General features: G+C 40.0%; 3 protein-coding genes across 7 annotated transcripts in view; 2 read left to right on the forward strand and 1 right to left on the reverse strand.

Moving 5' to 3' along the window:
• The window catches only part of COG5 (component of oligomeric golgi complex 5), a 175,745-nt gene extending 175,612 nt beyond the window's left edge, over positions 1-133 (reverse strand). Inside the window, exon 1 of one of the 2 annotated variants that reach the window (XM_033057501.2) lies at positions 1-133. In XM_033057501.2, coding sequence (XP_032913392.1) covers positions 1-55 — 55 coding nt within the window. In that variant the 5' untranslated portion in view covers positions 56-133. The other variant, XM_033057502.2, reaches the window with a different exon arrangement.
• Positions 93-13,364, forward strand: DUS4L (dihydrouridine synthase 4 like). 3 transcript variants are annotated; one of them, XM_033057512.2, is made up of 7 exons: positions 93-148; positions 775-909; positions 1,718-1,839; positions 5,161-5,278; positions 6,704-6,826; positions 8,115-8,341; positions 13,204-13,364. In XM_033057512.2, exons 2-7 carry the CDS (start codon positions 800-802, stop codon positions 13,272-13,274), a joined length of 771 nt encoding a protein of 256 aa, XP_032913403.1. In that variant the 5' UTR covers positions 93-148; positions 775-799; the 3' UTR covers positions 13,275-13,364. The 3 variants fall into 3 exon arrangements, with proteins under 3 accessions (XP_032913403.1, XP_032913401.1, XP_032913402.1); XM_033057510.1 differs by lacking the exon at positions 13,204-13,364 and adding an exon at positions 9,804-11,116; XM_033057511.2 differs by lacking the exons at positions 93-148; positions 13,204-13,364 and adding exons at positions 217-315; positions 9,804-11,116.
• The window catches only part of BCAP29 (B cell receptor associated protein 29), a 26,526-nt gene continuing 21,838 nt past the window's right edge, over positions 13,317-18,004 (forward strand). The window contains exons 1-2 of one of the 2 annotated variants that reach the window (XM_033057514.2): positions 13,317-13,403; positions 15,080-15,183. In XM_033057514.2, the coding sequence (XP_032913405.1) occupies positions 15,092-15,183 (92 nt within the window). In that variant the 5' untranslated portion in view covers positions 13,317-13,403; positions 15,080-15,091. Of the gene's footprint in view, positions 13,404-14,690; positions 14,857-15,079; positions 15,184-18,004 lie in introns of those variants that run through there. The other variant, XM_033057513.2, reaches the window with a different exon arrangement.

Genomic DNA, 18,004 nt, shown 5'->3' on the forward strand with positions numbered 1-18,004 from the left:
CGTCCGCCCGCAGCTCGGCGAGCGCCGGGGCAGGGGCGGCCCCCGCCTCCTCCATGCTGGCGGTGCCGGAGCCCGCGCGTCACTCCCGGACGCGGCGCGCAGCGATGATGGAGAAGGCGCGCGACGGAGCGGGCGGCGGCGGCACGTGGTGAGCGGGGCCGCCGGGAGCGAGCGCGGCCGGGATGGGCCGTGCCGGGATGGGCCGTGCCGGGATGGGCCGTGCCGGGATGGGCCGTGCCGGGATGGGCCGTGCCGTGAGGGGCCGCGCGGGGGGAGCCGTGCCGGGATGGGCTGTGCCGGGATGAGCCGTGTGGGGTAACTGTGCCGTGAGGGGCCGTACGGGTGTAACTGTGCCGGGATGGGCCGTGCGGGTGTAACTGTGCCGGGTTGGGCTGTGCCGGGATGGGCCGTGCCGTGAGGCGGTAGCTGTACCGGGATGGGCCGTGCGGGTGTAACTGTGCCGGGATGGGCCGTGCCGTGCGGGTGTAACTGTGCCGGGTTGGGCTGTACCGGGATGGGCCGTGCGGGTGTAACTGTGCCGGGATGGGCCGTGCCGTGCGGGTGTAACTGTGCCGTGAGGGGCCGTGCCGTGCGGGTGTAACTGTGCCGGGATGGGCCGTGCCATGAGGGCCGTCCCCGGCACCCGGCGGGGGAGCGGCTCCTGACCGCACGCTTCACCTGAACGCAAGTGCTGCGTAACCTGCGGTGCTCTGCAGCATGGCCTGCGAGAAGATGCTGAATGACGAAGGTTTCAGACGCTGTTTGTTGTTACAGATGCTGAAAGGACTGCTAACTATACATGATTGGTGACATCAGAGAAACTAAAGAATGTCAACTAAAAGATCCCATGGATTTGTTTCATTCTGGGCAAATTGTAAAAATATGTGCCCCTATGGTCCGCTATTCAAAGTAAGTAACTGTCACGTGTTTTGAGTGCATTTTCTCGGTTTAGAAACTTGTTTCTCCAATTTATCTTGTCTAAAAATGGGTGATTGCCTTCTTCTCTTTTATTTAAGACAGAGGTAGATGTGGGACATGTTTTATTTTACATATTTTCATCACAGATCTACACAAAAAATCCTCAAACATCCCCACAATACTGTATGTTAGAACAGCATTTTAGAACAGTTAATCAGAAAATTGCCTTAACTATGGTTATAAGTACATATTATATTACTGGATTTTTGCAAATATTAAAATGAATACTATAATGTTAAAAAACTTTGCTGTATGAATATAGTTTCTTTTAGTTCTGCTATTAAAAAAGCTTAGAAATAGTAGTGTGACAAATATATTTTTTTTCTTGGACTATAACATAGTAATGTAAAAAGCTTTTGTTCATGTAACTAAAAGTCAGAGAATGGTAAAAAAAGATAATCAGGAAATTCTTCACTTTCTTGGATTATTGGTGACACACCACAACCCCAGGGAAAGAATTTATTGATCTTCCATTATCAGAGAGTACAGCCATGTTGATTTACAGGTTGTGGGGGTATGATTCTGAATAATGCATGAAAGTCTATGAATATGCAACATGTTGATGCATTTAAAGAAGTGTTTTCTGAGTGAGTGTGTGCTCTTGGCTAAAGGCAAAGCACCCGGCCATATATTTGCTTTATTGTCTCTTACTGTCTTTTATTTAAACTTTTTAAATTTACCAGGAAAGTGAACCTTATTTTTCACAACTATTTACCTATTAATCTTCATGTGTCTGCAGGTTGGCTTTCAGAACCTTGGTTAGGAAGTACAGTTGTGATTTGTGTTACACACCAATGATAGTGGCAGCTGATTTTGTGAGATCTGCAAAAGCCAGAGACAGCGAATTCACAACAAACAAAGGTATTATTTTTAATAAACCATTGCCTCGTCAGAATGTTTCATGTGGTCATAAGCCAAATTGAATGAAGTTGGTCACATAACTTGACATCTGTTAACAATTTTGGTATACTGTCTGATTGTAAAACCACATAAATATTCTAAGTGAGACTAAGCACAGTCCAGATAGCGGGTCAAATGAAATAGTGGAAAAACTTGTCTCCACCTGAAATCAGGGCTTCCAGAGTGATTTAATCTGGGGATTGACCACACATAGCTGCTCACTCATTCCTCCTTCATTCTCCCAGCAGCACAGGAAGAGAATAGAAAGAGCAAATGCAAGAAAAATTCATTAGTCAAAATAAAGGCAGCTTAATATGTAAAGGAGATAAAAAGGGAAAGAAACAAACAAGTTATGCAAAGGCAATCAGTTCCTACTAGCAGACTAATGCCCAGCCATTCTCCAGGTATTAGCCACTCTGGAACAAAAATTCCATGTCTCAGCCCACTTTTTTACTTTCCCTATCATTCCGGTTTCCTTGCTGAGCTTGATGTTACACACTGTGGAATACTCCTTGTTCCTGTTTAGGTCATAGCTTTGTCCGCTACAAACTTCTTGCTCACCCCAGTCTGTTTGTTGGGAGCAGGGGGAAGCAAAGTAAAAACCCGGGACATTTTAACACCATGCATGTACTTTGCAGCTACAGCCAAAACAACCAATCAACACTGGTTTTATCACAAAATCCAAAATACAGCACCATGCAGGCTACTATAAGTGAATTTCAAATAAATTTGACAGGTAACTGCATCACAGCTAGACCAGGTACAAGATAACAGTGAGATACTGTTTCTAGCGGTTGTTTCATGTGTATTTCAGAGACATTTAACTCATTGCCAGGAAAAGTTTCCTAGTCTCTAGCAAAAATAAGAGTGTTGCTAAAGGTGAAAAATGTAACAGACCAGCTATTGATACAGTGGAGTTAAGGACTGACAAAAGAAGAAGGGTTTTGTATTAGCCAGACTGGAAAGTGGAAGGGGCTGTTGGATGAATCGAGATACGAGTGCAAGAAACCACAAAAGAGACTGGGAAGTTTAAGTATGGCTGCGGTTGAGGGGGAAAAGCAAGGCTTCAGGCATGGTACAGAAACATAACCAGAGCACCTATAAAAAGAAGAAGTATGAGGAGTTGTACAGTGTCATGACTGTAAAGAGATCTGAAGTATGTGGGAAGAGGTGACAAGAATGATACAGATCTGTTGGCATGAAGTGGCTGCAGCAGAACTGTGTGACAAGGAATGTACGAGCACAGGCTGCAACTGAAGGAATGAAAAGTGCCACTAACATGCAAGTAAGATCAGCATGTAGGGTCTATGAAGTGGGATGATTTAGTCTATTCAGGCCACAGAATTTGTGGTTTCATAAGTGTATATGTAATAGGGAAAGTGTATTTCACTGTTCTAACATTGACTGCACTCTGGTGCATTATTCAAATAGTACAAAGCAATTACAGAAAAAATCCGCATTGGAAAGCACAGGTAGACACTCATCAGTGGAATGCAACTTCAAAAAAACCATGAATAACTCATTGTATGTAAAAATAAATGAGTAAGAACATAACTGACTCATTTATGGCTCAAAGCTTACTATTTTGCCCCCCTTGAATTTACTTCTAGATCACTTCTGATCTACACAAAGTGTGGTGACATTGAAGTTCTACGTCAGATATGGAGTGTATTCTGGAGGGTGCTGGGATAGGGAAAGCAAAGATAAAATGTTTTAGTTTTGTAAACAACATCTTTTCCCTATTCAGTTCTTTATGCTGTCTTAATTTTTTTATAGGCCTGTAAAACCTTCTGCCTCATGCTTTGACCAGATTACAGTATTTACAGTATTTACATTATTAGCATTTATGCTTTTTGTGTGGTTTTATGTTTAACTTGCTGGCTGTTTGTGGATTTTGTCTTCTAATTAGTGGAGTAGGTTTGCAATTTATGTTTGACGTTTTCTTCTGCATTAATGTTTCTTTGTTGTGTATTTTTCAGATATAGGTAGGTGTTCTTCGTGGCTGCTGCTAAAAAAATTCATGTGGCTAGACTCAGTATTTTTATTCATGCTCAACAAAGATAAACTAGGCATGCAGGCTTATTCTGAAATATTATCTGTAGCAATGTAAATCTGTTCAGCTAGAGCACTGTATTAAAGTGACACTTTTGAAAATACGTATGCAATTTTTTTGTTTGTTTGCTGGATGTTTAGGTAACTTCTAGAAGTGTCTCAGCTGGATTGAGAGGGTACTGGTGGCCTTTCTTACTTAATCTCCACCGTTTCAATAACTACTTATTTTCCTCTGAAACAGAAAAATGTTCAGAAAGCACTTGTGGTCTCTTCAGTACCAGAAGTGCACTTGTTTTGTGCATTTGTTGGATCATCTCTTTCCATCAGTGCTCAGATGTCACGCTGCTGCTTCTTAACTACAGCAATTGTTTGTATGGAAAGTGAGTGCTAAGACTGCCTGAAATATTTGAGATGCCTTTAATGTAATGCAGTAGCTGTAAAAGAGGAAAGCGTGTTCCAAATGACCATCTGGCTCTCTGCAGGGGCTTAGTAAATCACAAGTAGTTCAGTGGACCCAAGCTGAGGAGCACTGGCACTTTGGTTTCTCACTTGAGACAAAGCTGCTAGACCTGCTTCTGCACACGTGTGCTCATTCCAACTCTGCGTGTCACGTGTGGATAAAAAACAGCCATGTTGGCACAGAAAAGGGAAATTGTGGGCTGGGATGCGGAAGGGCAAAGCTGGTGGGTGTTTTAGTTCCTTCCTGAAGGGTTGGTTCTGTAAGCAAGTTTTCCACCTGGCAAGACAGAGAGCTGTGTCAGCAGAGCAAAAAGGGGAAGCTTGCAGATGAGAAGGGGAAGGCTAGGAGGGGAAGCATGAAGGCTGCTGAAAATTAGAGAATGCCTAGTTTCATAGATAGTCTTTGTGAAAAATTAGCAACTGACTAGTTTCAGTCAGAAAGTTAAGCCAGAAACTGTGTAGGACACCTGTATTTGTCCGAATTCCCATTTCTAATAGACATAGACATCACTTAGTGAGTAATCCCTGACCAGCTCTCTGTGTTCATTTGTGATAGGGAGCTTACAGAAACCCAAAATAGATGAGCTTGAAAAGACCTCTGTAGGTCTTGTTATCCAGCCACCCTGCTCATGCAGGGTCATCTATACCTGGTTGCCAGGACCATGGTCAGACAGGTGTATAATACACAAAAAAACCATTCAAAATTTAGAACTCTTTTTTTTTTATTTTCTGTGAATTTTTAAATCTCTAAATATCTTTTCATTGGCATAGGTGATCACCCACTAATTGTTCAGTTCGCTGCTAAAGAAGCACAGGTTTTGTGTGATGCTGCTCGTATCATCTGTCCTTTTGCAGATGGAATAGACCTAAACTGTGGATGTCCTCAGAGGTAAAGTTTTGAAACAGCTGGGTAAATATGTTAAAATAATTAAGAGACTAAAGAATGCTGGTCTTCCTTTTCATCATAATTTCTATCTTAACCTAAAAATAGATTTCAGGAGAGTAAGAGATTTTTAAGCTGTCATAAACCTGTCTATGTGGTAAGGCACTGTTCTGAGTCCACATAGATGCTTTCACCATGGTGGAACTGGGAAAACTATATGTATTTGCCAACTTGCCTTTTTTCATTTCTGAGATACTGAGTGTTGGCTCAGAAGTGTCCATCCCTTCTCAACAGCTGTTAAATGTGCACTACCAAAAAGAGTTTGCTGCAAATAATTTGCAGAGTGTTCTGAATCATGGTGTAGCAATTTCCAGAATATTGAGGCAAGTCTAGGATGTCTCAAACTTCTGCAAGTGAAAGATAGTCTTTAAAATAAAATTATACTATATAAAGTACTGAAAATAATTTTTTCCATCTTTTATTACATTTATAAGTATAGTGAATTAGTGATGTACTTCTCACTTAAACAAAGATTTTTGTCTTGGCAATGAAACAGAGTAGCAAGATTCTTCCTAACTGGTTAAATTGACAACCATTTATTTATTACATGTTTGTCAGGCAGTCTTTTTCTAAATGAAGACCTGAAAAACATAGAAAAGTAAAAGATAATATTACAGTACAAATACTTAATTTCTCTATTCTAATTAGGTTTTCTTGACTTAAAACTACAGTATTTGAGAAAACTCTTTTCTGGAGAGATCCAAGGCTTCTGCATGCAAATATTAGGGGGTTTTTTAAGCTAACTACAGTTAACTATGTCAAACTGTCTGTTCCTTTTAGGCCAAAAATACATGCTTACATTTGAATCCTTTGTTTCTTGTGCATATGAGTTTCAAAATAACAAAAGGTTCTGAACTTTATGTGCTTTTATAAGAAAAATTATTTTTAAAACTTCTGCTGTTAAGTGGAAGCAAAGGTTACTTTTTGCCAGTCAAAAGAGTGAGACCAGATTATCACTAAAATAATATCTCACTTGCACTCACTTCAGAAAATCCTCCTTTTCAATCTGAAGTTGTCATCTGTTTAAAAGAAATCCATAACAAGGGGAACGGGAAGCATCAAATCATTTATTTTATGCATGCACTGTAGATTAAATTTTAATTTATCTTCCCTAAGAGTCTATTCTGTGGACAGAAAATTGAATTTAAAGAGCTTAGTAACTTGTCCAAAGTTCTAGTATCACCATGGAGACTGAACCAGGATCTAGAAGCTATACCAAACTGCAAACAAATAATTCATCTACAGCCAGTACTCTCGCTGTTTACTTAACCACACATTCTGAAGGTCATAAAGAAAGAAACTGATGTATGTGACTGATATTGATCTGCATTTCTTCAAATGTAGAATATGAACATTCTTTTTCTTTTAAAGGTGGGCGATTTCAGAAGGTTATGGTGCTTGCTTAATAAATAAACCTGAGCTTGTTAAAGATATGGTGAGACATGTACGGAGTCAGATCGACAACCCTAAATTTTCAGTATCTATTAAAATAAGGTAGGTCAAACTTAAGTGCTCTTTGTGGTAGATGGAAGTATCCCTTTTTTTTCCTTAAAGAATTTAGTCTAATAGCAATAATATTTGTAATTACATATTATAGTAATTTCCTTACACGTGAAAACTGCTGAGTTTTTTTACTCGGATATCTGGGGCAAGTAATACAAAACTTAGAACCAGCAGAGCTTTTGACTACTTACCCAGATAACATACTCTAAGCTAGAGTTCTCTTGCAATCCAAACAACATGAAAGTACGAGTTAAAAGATTAGGGCTTGTATAACAGAAAAGCAATGCATAATCTGTATCATCACAAGGACTTGCTTTGTGAGCTATTAGACAGCAGAGCCACAGTTGTGGTTGGTTATAAAGGGATGGGTAACAAAAGTGGACACTGGTCCCACAGCTGCTTTAAGGAATACATTCTGCTTCCCTACATCAGCTTCTGAACTTCTGTAGACTTGTTTTGCATCGCTTTGTGTGCAGCCCAGAGAAGAGAAGTTTCCAGGGACACCTTACAGCAGCCTTCCAGTACCTAAAGGGAGTCCACAAGAAAGGTGGAGACAGACTTTGTACAAGGGCATGATGTAATAGGACAAGGGGGAATGGCTTCAAACTGAAATAGGGCAGGTTTAGATTAGATATTAGGAAGAAATTGTTTACTGGGAGGTGGTAAAACCCTGGAGCAGGTTGCCCAGAGAAGTTGTGGATGCCCATCCCTGGGAATTTGTAAGGCCAGGTTAGATGAGCTCTGAGCAGCCTGGTCTAGTAGAAGATTCGCTACCTCCCCATTGCAGGGGAATTGGAACTGGATGGTCTTTAAGGTTGCTTCCACCCCAAAACATTCTATGATTCTATGACCATTCTTGATCCATTATTTAACTATACATCCTCTGTGGCTTTTGCTGTTTATCATTAAAGTTTCAACTCAGTTTCCAGTGCTTCTGGAATTATAAATTATTATAATTATAAATTGTGGGTTTTTTCCACAAAATATGCAAAATCATGGTGTTGATTTTAGATTTTTTGGGTATCCTTGCTCAATCTCTATAAAATTTACCATGTATATTACAGAGATATGATATAATTGGGAAATGTTAAATACCGGTTTCCATACACTAAACTCATATATCTTAAAAAAAATCCAAAAATCAAACACTGTTTTCCAACAGTAATATTGTGTTTATACTGTTATTTATGGAAATCTGTGATAATTCCTCCTTATGGAGGAGTACTTTTTATATCGGCCAGGAAACACTACCTACTGCTTTCATTCTTTGCAATTTCAGGATCCATGAGGACTTAAAAAGAACAGTTGACCTGTGTCAAAAAGCTGAAGCAGCTGGAGTTTCATGGATTACAGTACATGGGAGAAGTACAGAAGAAAGGCATCAACCTGTACATTATGATGCAATTAAAATAATTAAACAAAGCATGTCTATACCTGTTGTGGCTAATGGAGACGTTAAAACTTTAAAAGATGCTGAAAATGTTCATCACTTGACAGAAGCAGATGGTAAGATTAAACATACTCTATTTTCTAAGTAAACTTACCAGATTCCAAGGTATTTATTTTGCACGTAAGTAGGACATGATTTGAGTGCTTTCTCTCCTTGAGAAGACAAATGAAAGAGGATATTTTGGATGCCTTAAAAAACCCATAAGCAGAATCACTGCTAATCATCAGAACACTAGAACACTGCTATTCAAAGCCACAAGTAATTATTTCCAAGGCAAATTACAAAAGCTCTGTGATTAATTATGCTATCTCATCACTCAGTAGTGGAGTTCAGGAGGACCTTCAGACATTCTGTCTCTATATGGAGCTGATCATCTTTAAAAGAACTGTAAACTTCCACTTGGAAATCTCTACTTCCTGCATATGGGAGCAGATTTCTTACAGTAAGAACACAGTGGAAAAGGGATATATTGTTAAGTCAGATGGTTAACTTCAAGGACAAAGTGAAGTATTGCACTTTCATTTCAGTCATAAAATATGGGGATTTTTTGCAGTTATTTAGTCACAATAGACTCCTGCAACTATCTGTGGTTTCAAGACAGTATGGAAATTTGGTATATGTTCTGAAAAGGTAATCTGTATCTACAGATTTTGTGTCTTTCAGCTGGAGTAAAACAGGAGAGAGAACAGTACACGTGGCAGGTTTCTGCCAACACTGTTGCTGTTTAATAGCAACAACAGAAATTGAACCCAACTGCCATGCTGCTTACAGTGACTTTACTCCCAAATACGAAGCAGGAAGGAAATGCATAATACAAAAAAATGTTCTCAGGCCAGCTCACCTTCTTCAGTAGTAAAATTATTAAGCATTTGTTTTTTTTTCTGTCATTGACAATGACAAAAGTAATTTTTCATTTTTGATCATCCTATTTTTTAAGAAAAGACATTGTGATAGATTGTATGTTGATAGTGCAGGAAAACAGAATCCCTTAATCACAGAAAAATTACAGTAGAACTTATATGGGTATATGTGATAGAATGGAATTAGAGTTGGAAATACACTACACACTTGTTCAGAAAGATTTACTGCAGATCAAAAGTCCTAAAATTTACTTAATTGAGGTGTGGAGATCTTAGTGGAAGAAGGACAGTGAATAGACTGAGTTGCACAGAAAATTATTGGTCCTGTTGTGTCTTTCCATCGTAATTTTATGCTATAAAGGCAGTAAGTGTGTGTAGCAAATAAAACCAAAGTACTAATTAGTTGAAGTTTCAAAAGGAGGGAAGAAATGATTCTGTGACCTGTGTTTAGCTTCAAAATTATTGGAATGATAGGTCTGAGGTTTGCCTTTTTCAATGGATTTCTCTGATACAGCTGCAATACTCATCCCCATTGTTCTCCCATTACTATCTGTAGGCTTTGGGTGCTTGTCCTAAGGGCTGCTGTAAAAATCTACAGGAAGATTAGGATAAAATTCAAACTAGAATGTAACTTACTGCTTTAATTTCCAATTTGAAGGTATAATGGTGGCTAGAGGACTCTTGGCAAATCCAGCTATGTTTGCAGGATATGAAGAGACTCCTTTTCAGTGCATCCAGGACTGGGTTGACATTGCTCTTGAGCACGGAACTCCTTTTACGTGTTTTCACCACCACTTAATGTACATGATGGAGCACATAACTTCAAAACAAGAAAAGAAAGTTTTTAATGTTTTGTCAAGTACCTCAGCAGTACTAGATTATCTGAATGACCATTATGGTGTGTGGTAAATGAAAGTATGTTAGTCCTCTGTAAACTTGTATTTTGCAATTGTTGATAAACTGTAAAAGTTCTGATTGGATTTTTACTTTTTAGTCTCATTTGTCTATTTTCAGCACAGCAAAACATCATTTGGATGATACTCTATATTTTTATGTCACCATTTTTCACTCTAGAGAATATTCAAGAGTTTACAAATGTGGAATTCTATTTACAATGCACTACTACAGAGAGGATTGATTATTGTAAAACCCCAGTAATTTAATTTTTCACCAGATAATTGCTTACAGCAATTTGATTGCAAAACTAGGGTCTTTCTTTCATTAAACCTCCTAAAATCAGGACTACTTATAAATAATGACAGTAATTTCAGACCAAAAAAAATACAAAGGAGGCAACTACAGTTTTTGCTTTAGGTAACATGAGCTTAAAGCCCATCATACTATAATTTTTTAAATTTGATATTTCTTTTGCAGCGTAAAACTTTTTAACTTACTTATAACTTAGAAAAATTCGATACTTCTTATAGCAAAAGAAACAAAGAATAGAGAAACAATTGTGGAAAGAAGGAAGAAGGAAAATGAAGAGACAATTTCAGTACAAACTTAGCTGAATGTAAAGAATAAGACTTTTAAGTTCAATCTAACTAAATTCAGTTTTGTTTATCTACTGTAGAATAGTTGTATACAAGATTAAATCCCTATCATGTACCAAACCATAACTTTTTAGGTCAAAAAAAAGCTGACAGATTCTCTCAGTGGGGCTCTTGCAGTCCTTTCTGCCTGCTGGCATGTTGCTTATCAAAGCATGACAGCCACTTGGCTTTGAATCATTATATAGGAATGAAAGTGAAAATTAGAACAAGATAATAACATTATACACCAGCTGCATTTGTTCTGCAAGGGAAATTTCACAAAACTCTACAGTACAATTATTTGTAATCAAATACTTTTTTCTTTATATGTTTACAGATAAATTCATACCAAAAATTGCCAAGTTTTCTGACTGTGATTGTTCTATGAATATACATGTGAATAGTTCCAAATTTTCTAAATAAATTACTTGGTTTTGTATGCAGTTGTAATTTTTTTTTATTATGCATCAGTGTGGAGAAGGGAAGGTTGCTTTTGATGCCACTCTCCAAATCTTTTCATAGTTCAGGTATCTTAAATTATCACAGTTTTTAATGCAATATAATAAAATATTTGATCAATTTTTCATAATGTGTCTGATTTAGGCATATAAACAAAAGTCTGAAAGGCATGACCCAAGTCATGCCAAGTCCAGTTCAATATTTAAGGTAGTAAAGTTATATAACTCTTTTGATATGATCACCTTCCCGATGTGCTAACAAATGGAAAACTACAGACATGCTTTGCTCTTCTATGTTAATTGAGACAACATCTGCAGCCATTTTTTGTATGTCTCCATTCCTTCAGACCACTGTTTTTTCACTCTTCTGGATTGTAATGTTTCCTTGACATTAGTTGGGCATAATTCTGTATAGCATTCCAGGTAAATTTTCAGCAGTGTCTTCTGCAGTTAATACTACTTCTAATACTTCACTTTTCCTCAACTAATATTTATCATGTAAATTATTAGCTCCAAGTTTTAGAGCAAAAGTTTTTTCTTCCCAGCTGGATGACTAGGTATTTTGTACTGCCCTATTTCCAGTATCAAGTTCATCCAGTTATGTTTCAACATAGTTCTCAGTTCTGAAATGCCTCCAGCCTCCTCTGAAGTGAAACTGTGCAACTGAACTGTAGAAGAAAAGGATTTGTGAAGGTATTAACTAAGCCTTCATTGCCATTTTTAAAGGAGTTTTATGATTTGGCTAGCAATTACTATATGTAGCAAACTGTCCCAGTAGCCTCAAGGAACAGAGAAAAAAAATTATTATATATAATCAACACAAATTATAGGCTTTCTTTATTTTTTTCTATAGTAGTGGGAAAATTGAATTTTAGAGGACTGGAAATACCTTGACCTATTTAGAAACTGAGTACTTGATAATTTTGAAGGCAGCAGTTGTTGTGCCTGTGTGAGATTAATCACAGAGATTTCTGCCTGAAGTACAAGACCTAGGTTACTGTTAATACTGGTAGTAATTATGGAGTGCTTGATCTGGCTTTTTATGTATCATAAAAGTCAATGGAAGTTCATCATCCCTTTTCAAGGTGAAATGAATTGTACACTTTTCATTCTGAACCTTGTATGCATCTGAACATACTTCACTGATTCCATAGAATAAACTGCAAAGTTGGAGTCTTTAGGCCGTACTTCGAACACCATACTGCCCCAATATACATAAATTGCTAAAGGATGAGAGTTATTCAGCAACCAGTGTTATTTTTAGAATATGGTCATATTTCTCATAATAAGACATTTGAATATGGAAAAATACTAATTTCCAGTTTAAAATCACTGGACAAAGTCCTTCTCCTGACTTTCAATGTCACCAGGTGGTCAGTCTTTCTGTTTTCTAGTTTTTAAAAGTTGTAACGTTAAGTACAAAGCAAGTAACACAAGATACAAAGCACTGTTTCCTATTTTAGGTTTTTTGCCTCACATAACTGATCCTGCTCTTTATGTTAAACCCCCTGCACAACAATACCATATTCTCATAATAGCTCTATGTTTTTGCAACTTTCATCCAGCTGCAATAACCCCAGGACCCTCACACAGCCTATGCAATTCCATTTTCTCTATTACCTGTTGTTAAATTACTTAGGCCTCTTGGGTTGATGGTTGGGCAAAAGCAGTATGTGATGATAAGGCTGTAACAGAAGCCAAAATAGAACAGACCAAGTTTAAACTTTCCTTTAGTTTCAGAAGAGAATTAGTTGATTTCACTCGTCTAACCTGCTGTTCATATAAGGCATTTCCTATTTCTTCTTCTAAATACTTTGTCACCTCCCTGATGGAAGAGGAAGGAATTCCTTTTTACTGTAATGTTTGAAGGTTTGTGAATTTTTTCCCCTAAAGCAGCAAGCCATTATCCTATTCATCATATGGTGGTTCAGTGTAAGAGAGACAGCCTTGGATCAACAACCCAGACTTCTACAGCTTCAGTTAGAATCCCCTCCAGGAGCAGCAAAGTACACTCAACAGGAGAAGAGAGGTCTCACAGATGTTTGCAGGAGACATCTCTTTTCTTCAGATCTCATTTTAGGTTGGTGGGGAACATGCATCAGCTGCAGAGGAAGTGCACAGTCGTCACTTTCGGTGTGAGTCTTTCTGAGATCTTATGGAGCCTCTGAAGTGAAAAAGCGACTCCGAGTCTCTGGCACTGGGGACAAGTACAGTCCTACCAGTATGAAGTTGTGCTAGTGGGAGAGCAGCTTACAGTGCTAGAAAGGGGTGAGTAAGCAGCTCAGAAATGGAAACTGCTCTGTAATTAAAGTCAAGTCTTTATTCACATTTTACCAGCTTCAGTGTAGTGACTGTAGGCCAATAGCTAAAATGTAATAACCAGAACATTCTAAGAGGCTGTGTTTTGTCTATAGTGCTGATTAAGTATGTTTATGAAAATATATTAGAAATGCTACTTAAAACCGTGGCTATTCCTACTGTGTAGATTGGGTTGAAATGACTCCTTATATCTCTCTGCAGTATTTGTTGTGCATAAACAATTATTTGGGATGTAACCTTTCATCCAGACATTGCTTGGCAGCAACCAGAAAAATGTTGACACACTGGCTCCATCCCCAGGCTGCAGACTTGGGAAATTTTAAGTAAATAATTTCACATTGTGAGGAGCTGCAAACAGTTCTGCTCAAAACTGCTTATGCAAGAACTTGCCACCCCATCTCGGTTCCAATGGATTAGAGTAACAAACTACTGTTCACAGCATTTTATCTGTCTCATGTTGATGGAACTTAATTGGGAAAAAATTCCCCAAAGCAAATAGTTGTGTCAAAGAGTGCTGGTGATGCCCAGGTAACTTCTTCCATTTGACAGCACCTCAGCATCTGTTGGGATCAAAAGGAAAAAGTGATCAGAGGATGTCCTTATGCAGAAAAGGAAAGTTGCATGTAAATAATGTGCTTGGAGCCTTGGTATGCTGATAAACAGGATTGTGAAGGACAGTAGGATAGAACGGGGTTTTCTTGAAGGAATACTGTTTTATTAATTGGGCCCAAACAGGTTTGTGGGATAGTGTTTGAGACTGTTGTTCGGTTATTTGTGCTGTCTTTATGAATACTGGACCTGTGTTCCTTGAGAAAACGATTTACTGGGTCTTAATACATCAGTGTAGTGTAGCACATGAAGGAGGGAATGGATGGACACACGCAGTATTTTAACTGAACTTTAGAAACCCATAATGCTGGGGAGCAGAGTTGAAGTCCCCAATCCGTTAAGCTCGAGTCATGGAGCAGTAGGATGATCACATCAGGATTCCGCAGCAAAATGCTTACAACCACTCCCCAGATAGGAAAAAGATAATACTCATTTGAATCTTTCTCAGCGCGGAGATCCACGTGTTTCCCATCAGAGGTGCAGCCCCTCGGTAACTCCTCGCCCGCCGTCGTTCCGGGCCCCCCGCTCCGCAGGCGGCACCGCACGCGTGCCCGCCGGCCGCGACGGCCTCTGCGGCGGGACAGGGCCGGGCTGCCCCTGCCGTGTCACTCAGCCCCGTCCCGGCCCACACCCCCCGGGCAGGGCGGAGGCGGCACCGTGTCCGCACAGACACCGCGTTTCCCCGCCCTGTGCCGGCGGGAGAGACTGGCCCGCGCTTCCGCAGCCCCGGCCGTGAGGCCCCGCTCCCGCCCCTTGGCCGCCATCAGCTCCGCCGGGTGCCGGCGCTGACGAGGTTGGAAGGCCGGGCGGGCGGGAGGAAGGGAGGATGAGGCGGCCTCGGGGCTCCGCGGCCGCGCAGGGGGAGCCGGCAGCGCTGGGGGGCGGGAGGAACCCGCGGGGCCTGTGCCGGGGGCTGTGCCCGCCGGGCCGGCACGGCCCCGGGCTGTCCCGGTCCCCATCTCCCGGTCCCGGGTGTCGCCCGGGAGGGGAAGTCAGAGCCGCCCGTTCCTCCGCAGGCCGCCGGGACGATGACTTTCCAGTGGACGGCAGTGGCTGCTTTTCTGTACGGCGAAATCGGAGTAATTCTCGTGCTCTGCCTGCCGTTCATTTCTCCGCTGAGGTAGGAGGACTTAGGTGTGCTGAGCAATGCAGCTCGCTTTCGTCACCAGTTTGGGTTTATTTTATGCCTCTGTTTTCATGAACACGGAGCTTTGCTGCATCCTAAACTAGTTGGCTGTGAAGAAAGCCGAAGGAATGCTGTTTGGGACTTGAGTATCAGGAGCTGCAAGAATCGCAAGGCTCTCTGAGGAGCTGCGCGTGTTCTGCGCAGTGCTGATTCATCCAGGAGCAGCGCTCGGGGTGTCCGGAGCAGCCCCCTGCTCCGCTTCGGCAGGTGGGATGGCTTCTGCCGCAGCTCTGCAGTACCCAGCGCAGGGGAAGGCATCTGGCAGTAAGAAGTGAGAGCGGAGTGCGGTTTCTTCAGCAGTTGTTTGTCAGATTTGTGAGGCGCAACTTTATGTTTTGGTGTACACTAGGCATTGTGGGTGCTGAACAGATAAGGCGTCAGCTGTTCAAAGCAAGCGGCGAACTGTGCACAACGGCTGCAAGAAATTTGTGATAACTTGTTTAAAAAAACTTGAGTTTGAAGCAGAAGGTTCAGGACTGCTGGAGTCACGGCTCTGTAAAACTGTAAAATCTCATACAGAGGTTAAGAAAATAGTAGTACTTCTGGAACACCACACAAATATTAAGAAAATAATAAATTCTTCTGAAATAAATGCACACAGTCAGGGAAAGAAACAAAATTCATTTATTGCCCTTACTATATGCACAAGCCTGACTTAGAGCTTATCTTGTTTCCTGTAAGTAGGTCTTCAAATTTCATAATATTATTTCTCTACAAGAGAAACAGACTTATGATATCTTTTCAGAGTATCAGGAAGTCACCCACAACCCCCCAAAACAACATGCAGAACGAAACTTGAAAACTTGAAACCTCTTTCTTTTTTTTTTTTTAAATGCTGCTGTCTTAGTAGTGCTCTGTAAAAAGTTTCCTGCATCTTTAGATATATTTAGAATGATGTAGCTTTTACTGTCCTCTTAAGGAAGGAGAATTGTGGAAAGTCTGGATTTAACTACTTAAACCTATGGAGGAGTCTTGAAAATGACTGTCTCCTCTACAGCTGGTACCAATGATTAGGCATGTTTCCTCAGCTTGAGAAATTGAAACTCTTCTGAAGTCTAACTCAATTTCTGGTTTTTTACAAGTTGGCTTGCAAGGAGTTCAGCATTTCAACACAGACTATTGACTTGTTGTATTTCTTAGTGTTTTCTAAGCAAAAGTGCAGCTATGTAAGAGGAGAAGAACATTATGGGAGCCACAATCATCAGATTATTAATGGCTTATGTGAGGAAACCAGTTGCAAGAAATTTCTGCAGGCTGATGTCACAAGCAGAATACTTTGGGAGTATTGAAATATGTTTCACTTATGATGCAAACAGAGTGTAGTGTTTGTGACTGAAAAGCAAATTTGTAATGTGCAGCTTTACCGAAATTTATTCAAGCATTAAACACAGTGCTTTTCGTTATATGGAAGGGATAGATTTGTGTGCTTGGTTTGAAGCATTCAGCTATTCCTCTGAACAGTGGTTTCCAAAAGAGTGAAATCACTTTATCCCTTATGTGGTATATGCAATTAACTTCTCAACAAAACTTGCAGGAATCTCATGGGGTTAAAAATCAGATGTAGATGCTATGACAGTATGAGAGGGCAGCACACATCTGACACATCTTGGTGGCCTGGGAGCTGGTTCTGTCAGCAGTAAGGCATGCATGGTTACTGACAGGTGGGAAACTGCTGGTCTTGGAAGTTTTGATTTACCCAGTTGTCAGTCTTCAAATGGATCCGTTGTCTCTCTTGTGTGTGCACATTTTTAAATTATTTTTTTTCATGTTTGCTAACAAGCTTATAAGTTTCTGGGGAACAAGTAAATTGACAGTATAAAAATGCAAATACACAAAGAGACAGGGCTGTTCTTGGTGTAGTACATCTAAAATGGTGGCTAGTATTATAGTTTGGAAGTTTTGTATTTATATGACTTTTGGCACCAAAAAGAAGAGGAGTTCTAGTAAATGTTAGTGTCAATACTTGTTGAGGAAAAATAAGTGTAAAAATAAAACACAGGAAGATCTTTCCAATAAAGAGATCCATATTTTTAGCCTGGTTATGGCTTGGCTAGTTTAGTTGGCTTAGTATTGTTTATCTAAGGTCATACTTTTGAAGGATCACTTCTTAAGTGGAGGTCAGTATAGAGCATGAAAATTGCGTGTTTAAAGAGTTAATGAATTGGCTTTGCGTTGTAGCTTGAAGTAAGCTTTTTATTTTATATGGACTGTGGTGTCTGCTGTAAAGAACTCGGATTATACTAGAAGACTTGAAGTTGCATGCACAATGCAAATTTTAATTCTTTCTGGTGGAGAACTGGAAGGAACTATAGGAAATGATGCTATGATCTCATTTAAATTCATAATATGTTGGAAACTGCTGTTAGAGGGCAAATTTTAAGTCCCCGGGAGGGAAGTGTAAATAGTCTTAACAAAGGTAGGAAATTCTACTTTATATAATCAGATAGTGAATGGTTTGTCTGTGTTACATCCCTGTGGCATGACTAGGTATTATTTCATTTGTGCAGTAGCACTGATTCTAACCTGCAGCAAAGGAAAGGACAGTAGATGCTCTGCTATCACTCGTAGCAATTCATTTGAACACGTTAGATGTTCTTTCTTTGTGCTGCAAGTGTGTCTTCTGCCACAGCCCTTCATGCAGCAATATCAAATAGACAACTAATTGTTTAAAAAAATTGTCTATGCCACCATTGGTCTCACCAGAAGTTGCTTCTCTAGCCAGCAAATTTATGCTTGGGAAAGAGGCTTTAACCCC

This window comes from Catharus ustulatus, chromosome 4 (genome assembly GCF_009819885.2).
Source record: "Catharus ustulatus isolate bCatUst1 chromosome 4, bCatUst1.pri.v2, whole genome shotgun sequence".
NCBI classification, from domain to species: domain Eukaryota; kingdom Metazoa; phylum Chordata; class Aves; order Passeriformes; family Turdidae; genus Catharus; species Catharus ustulatus.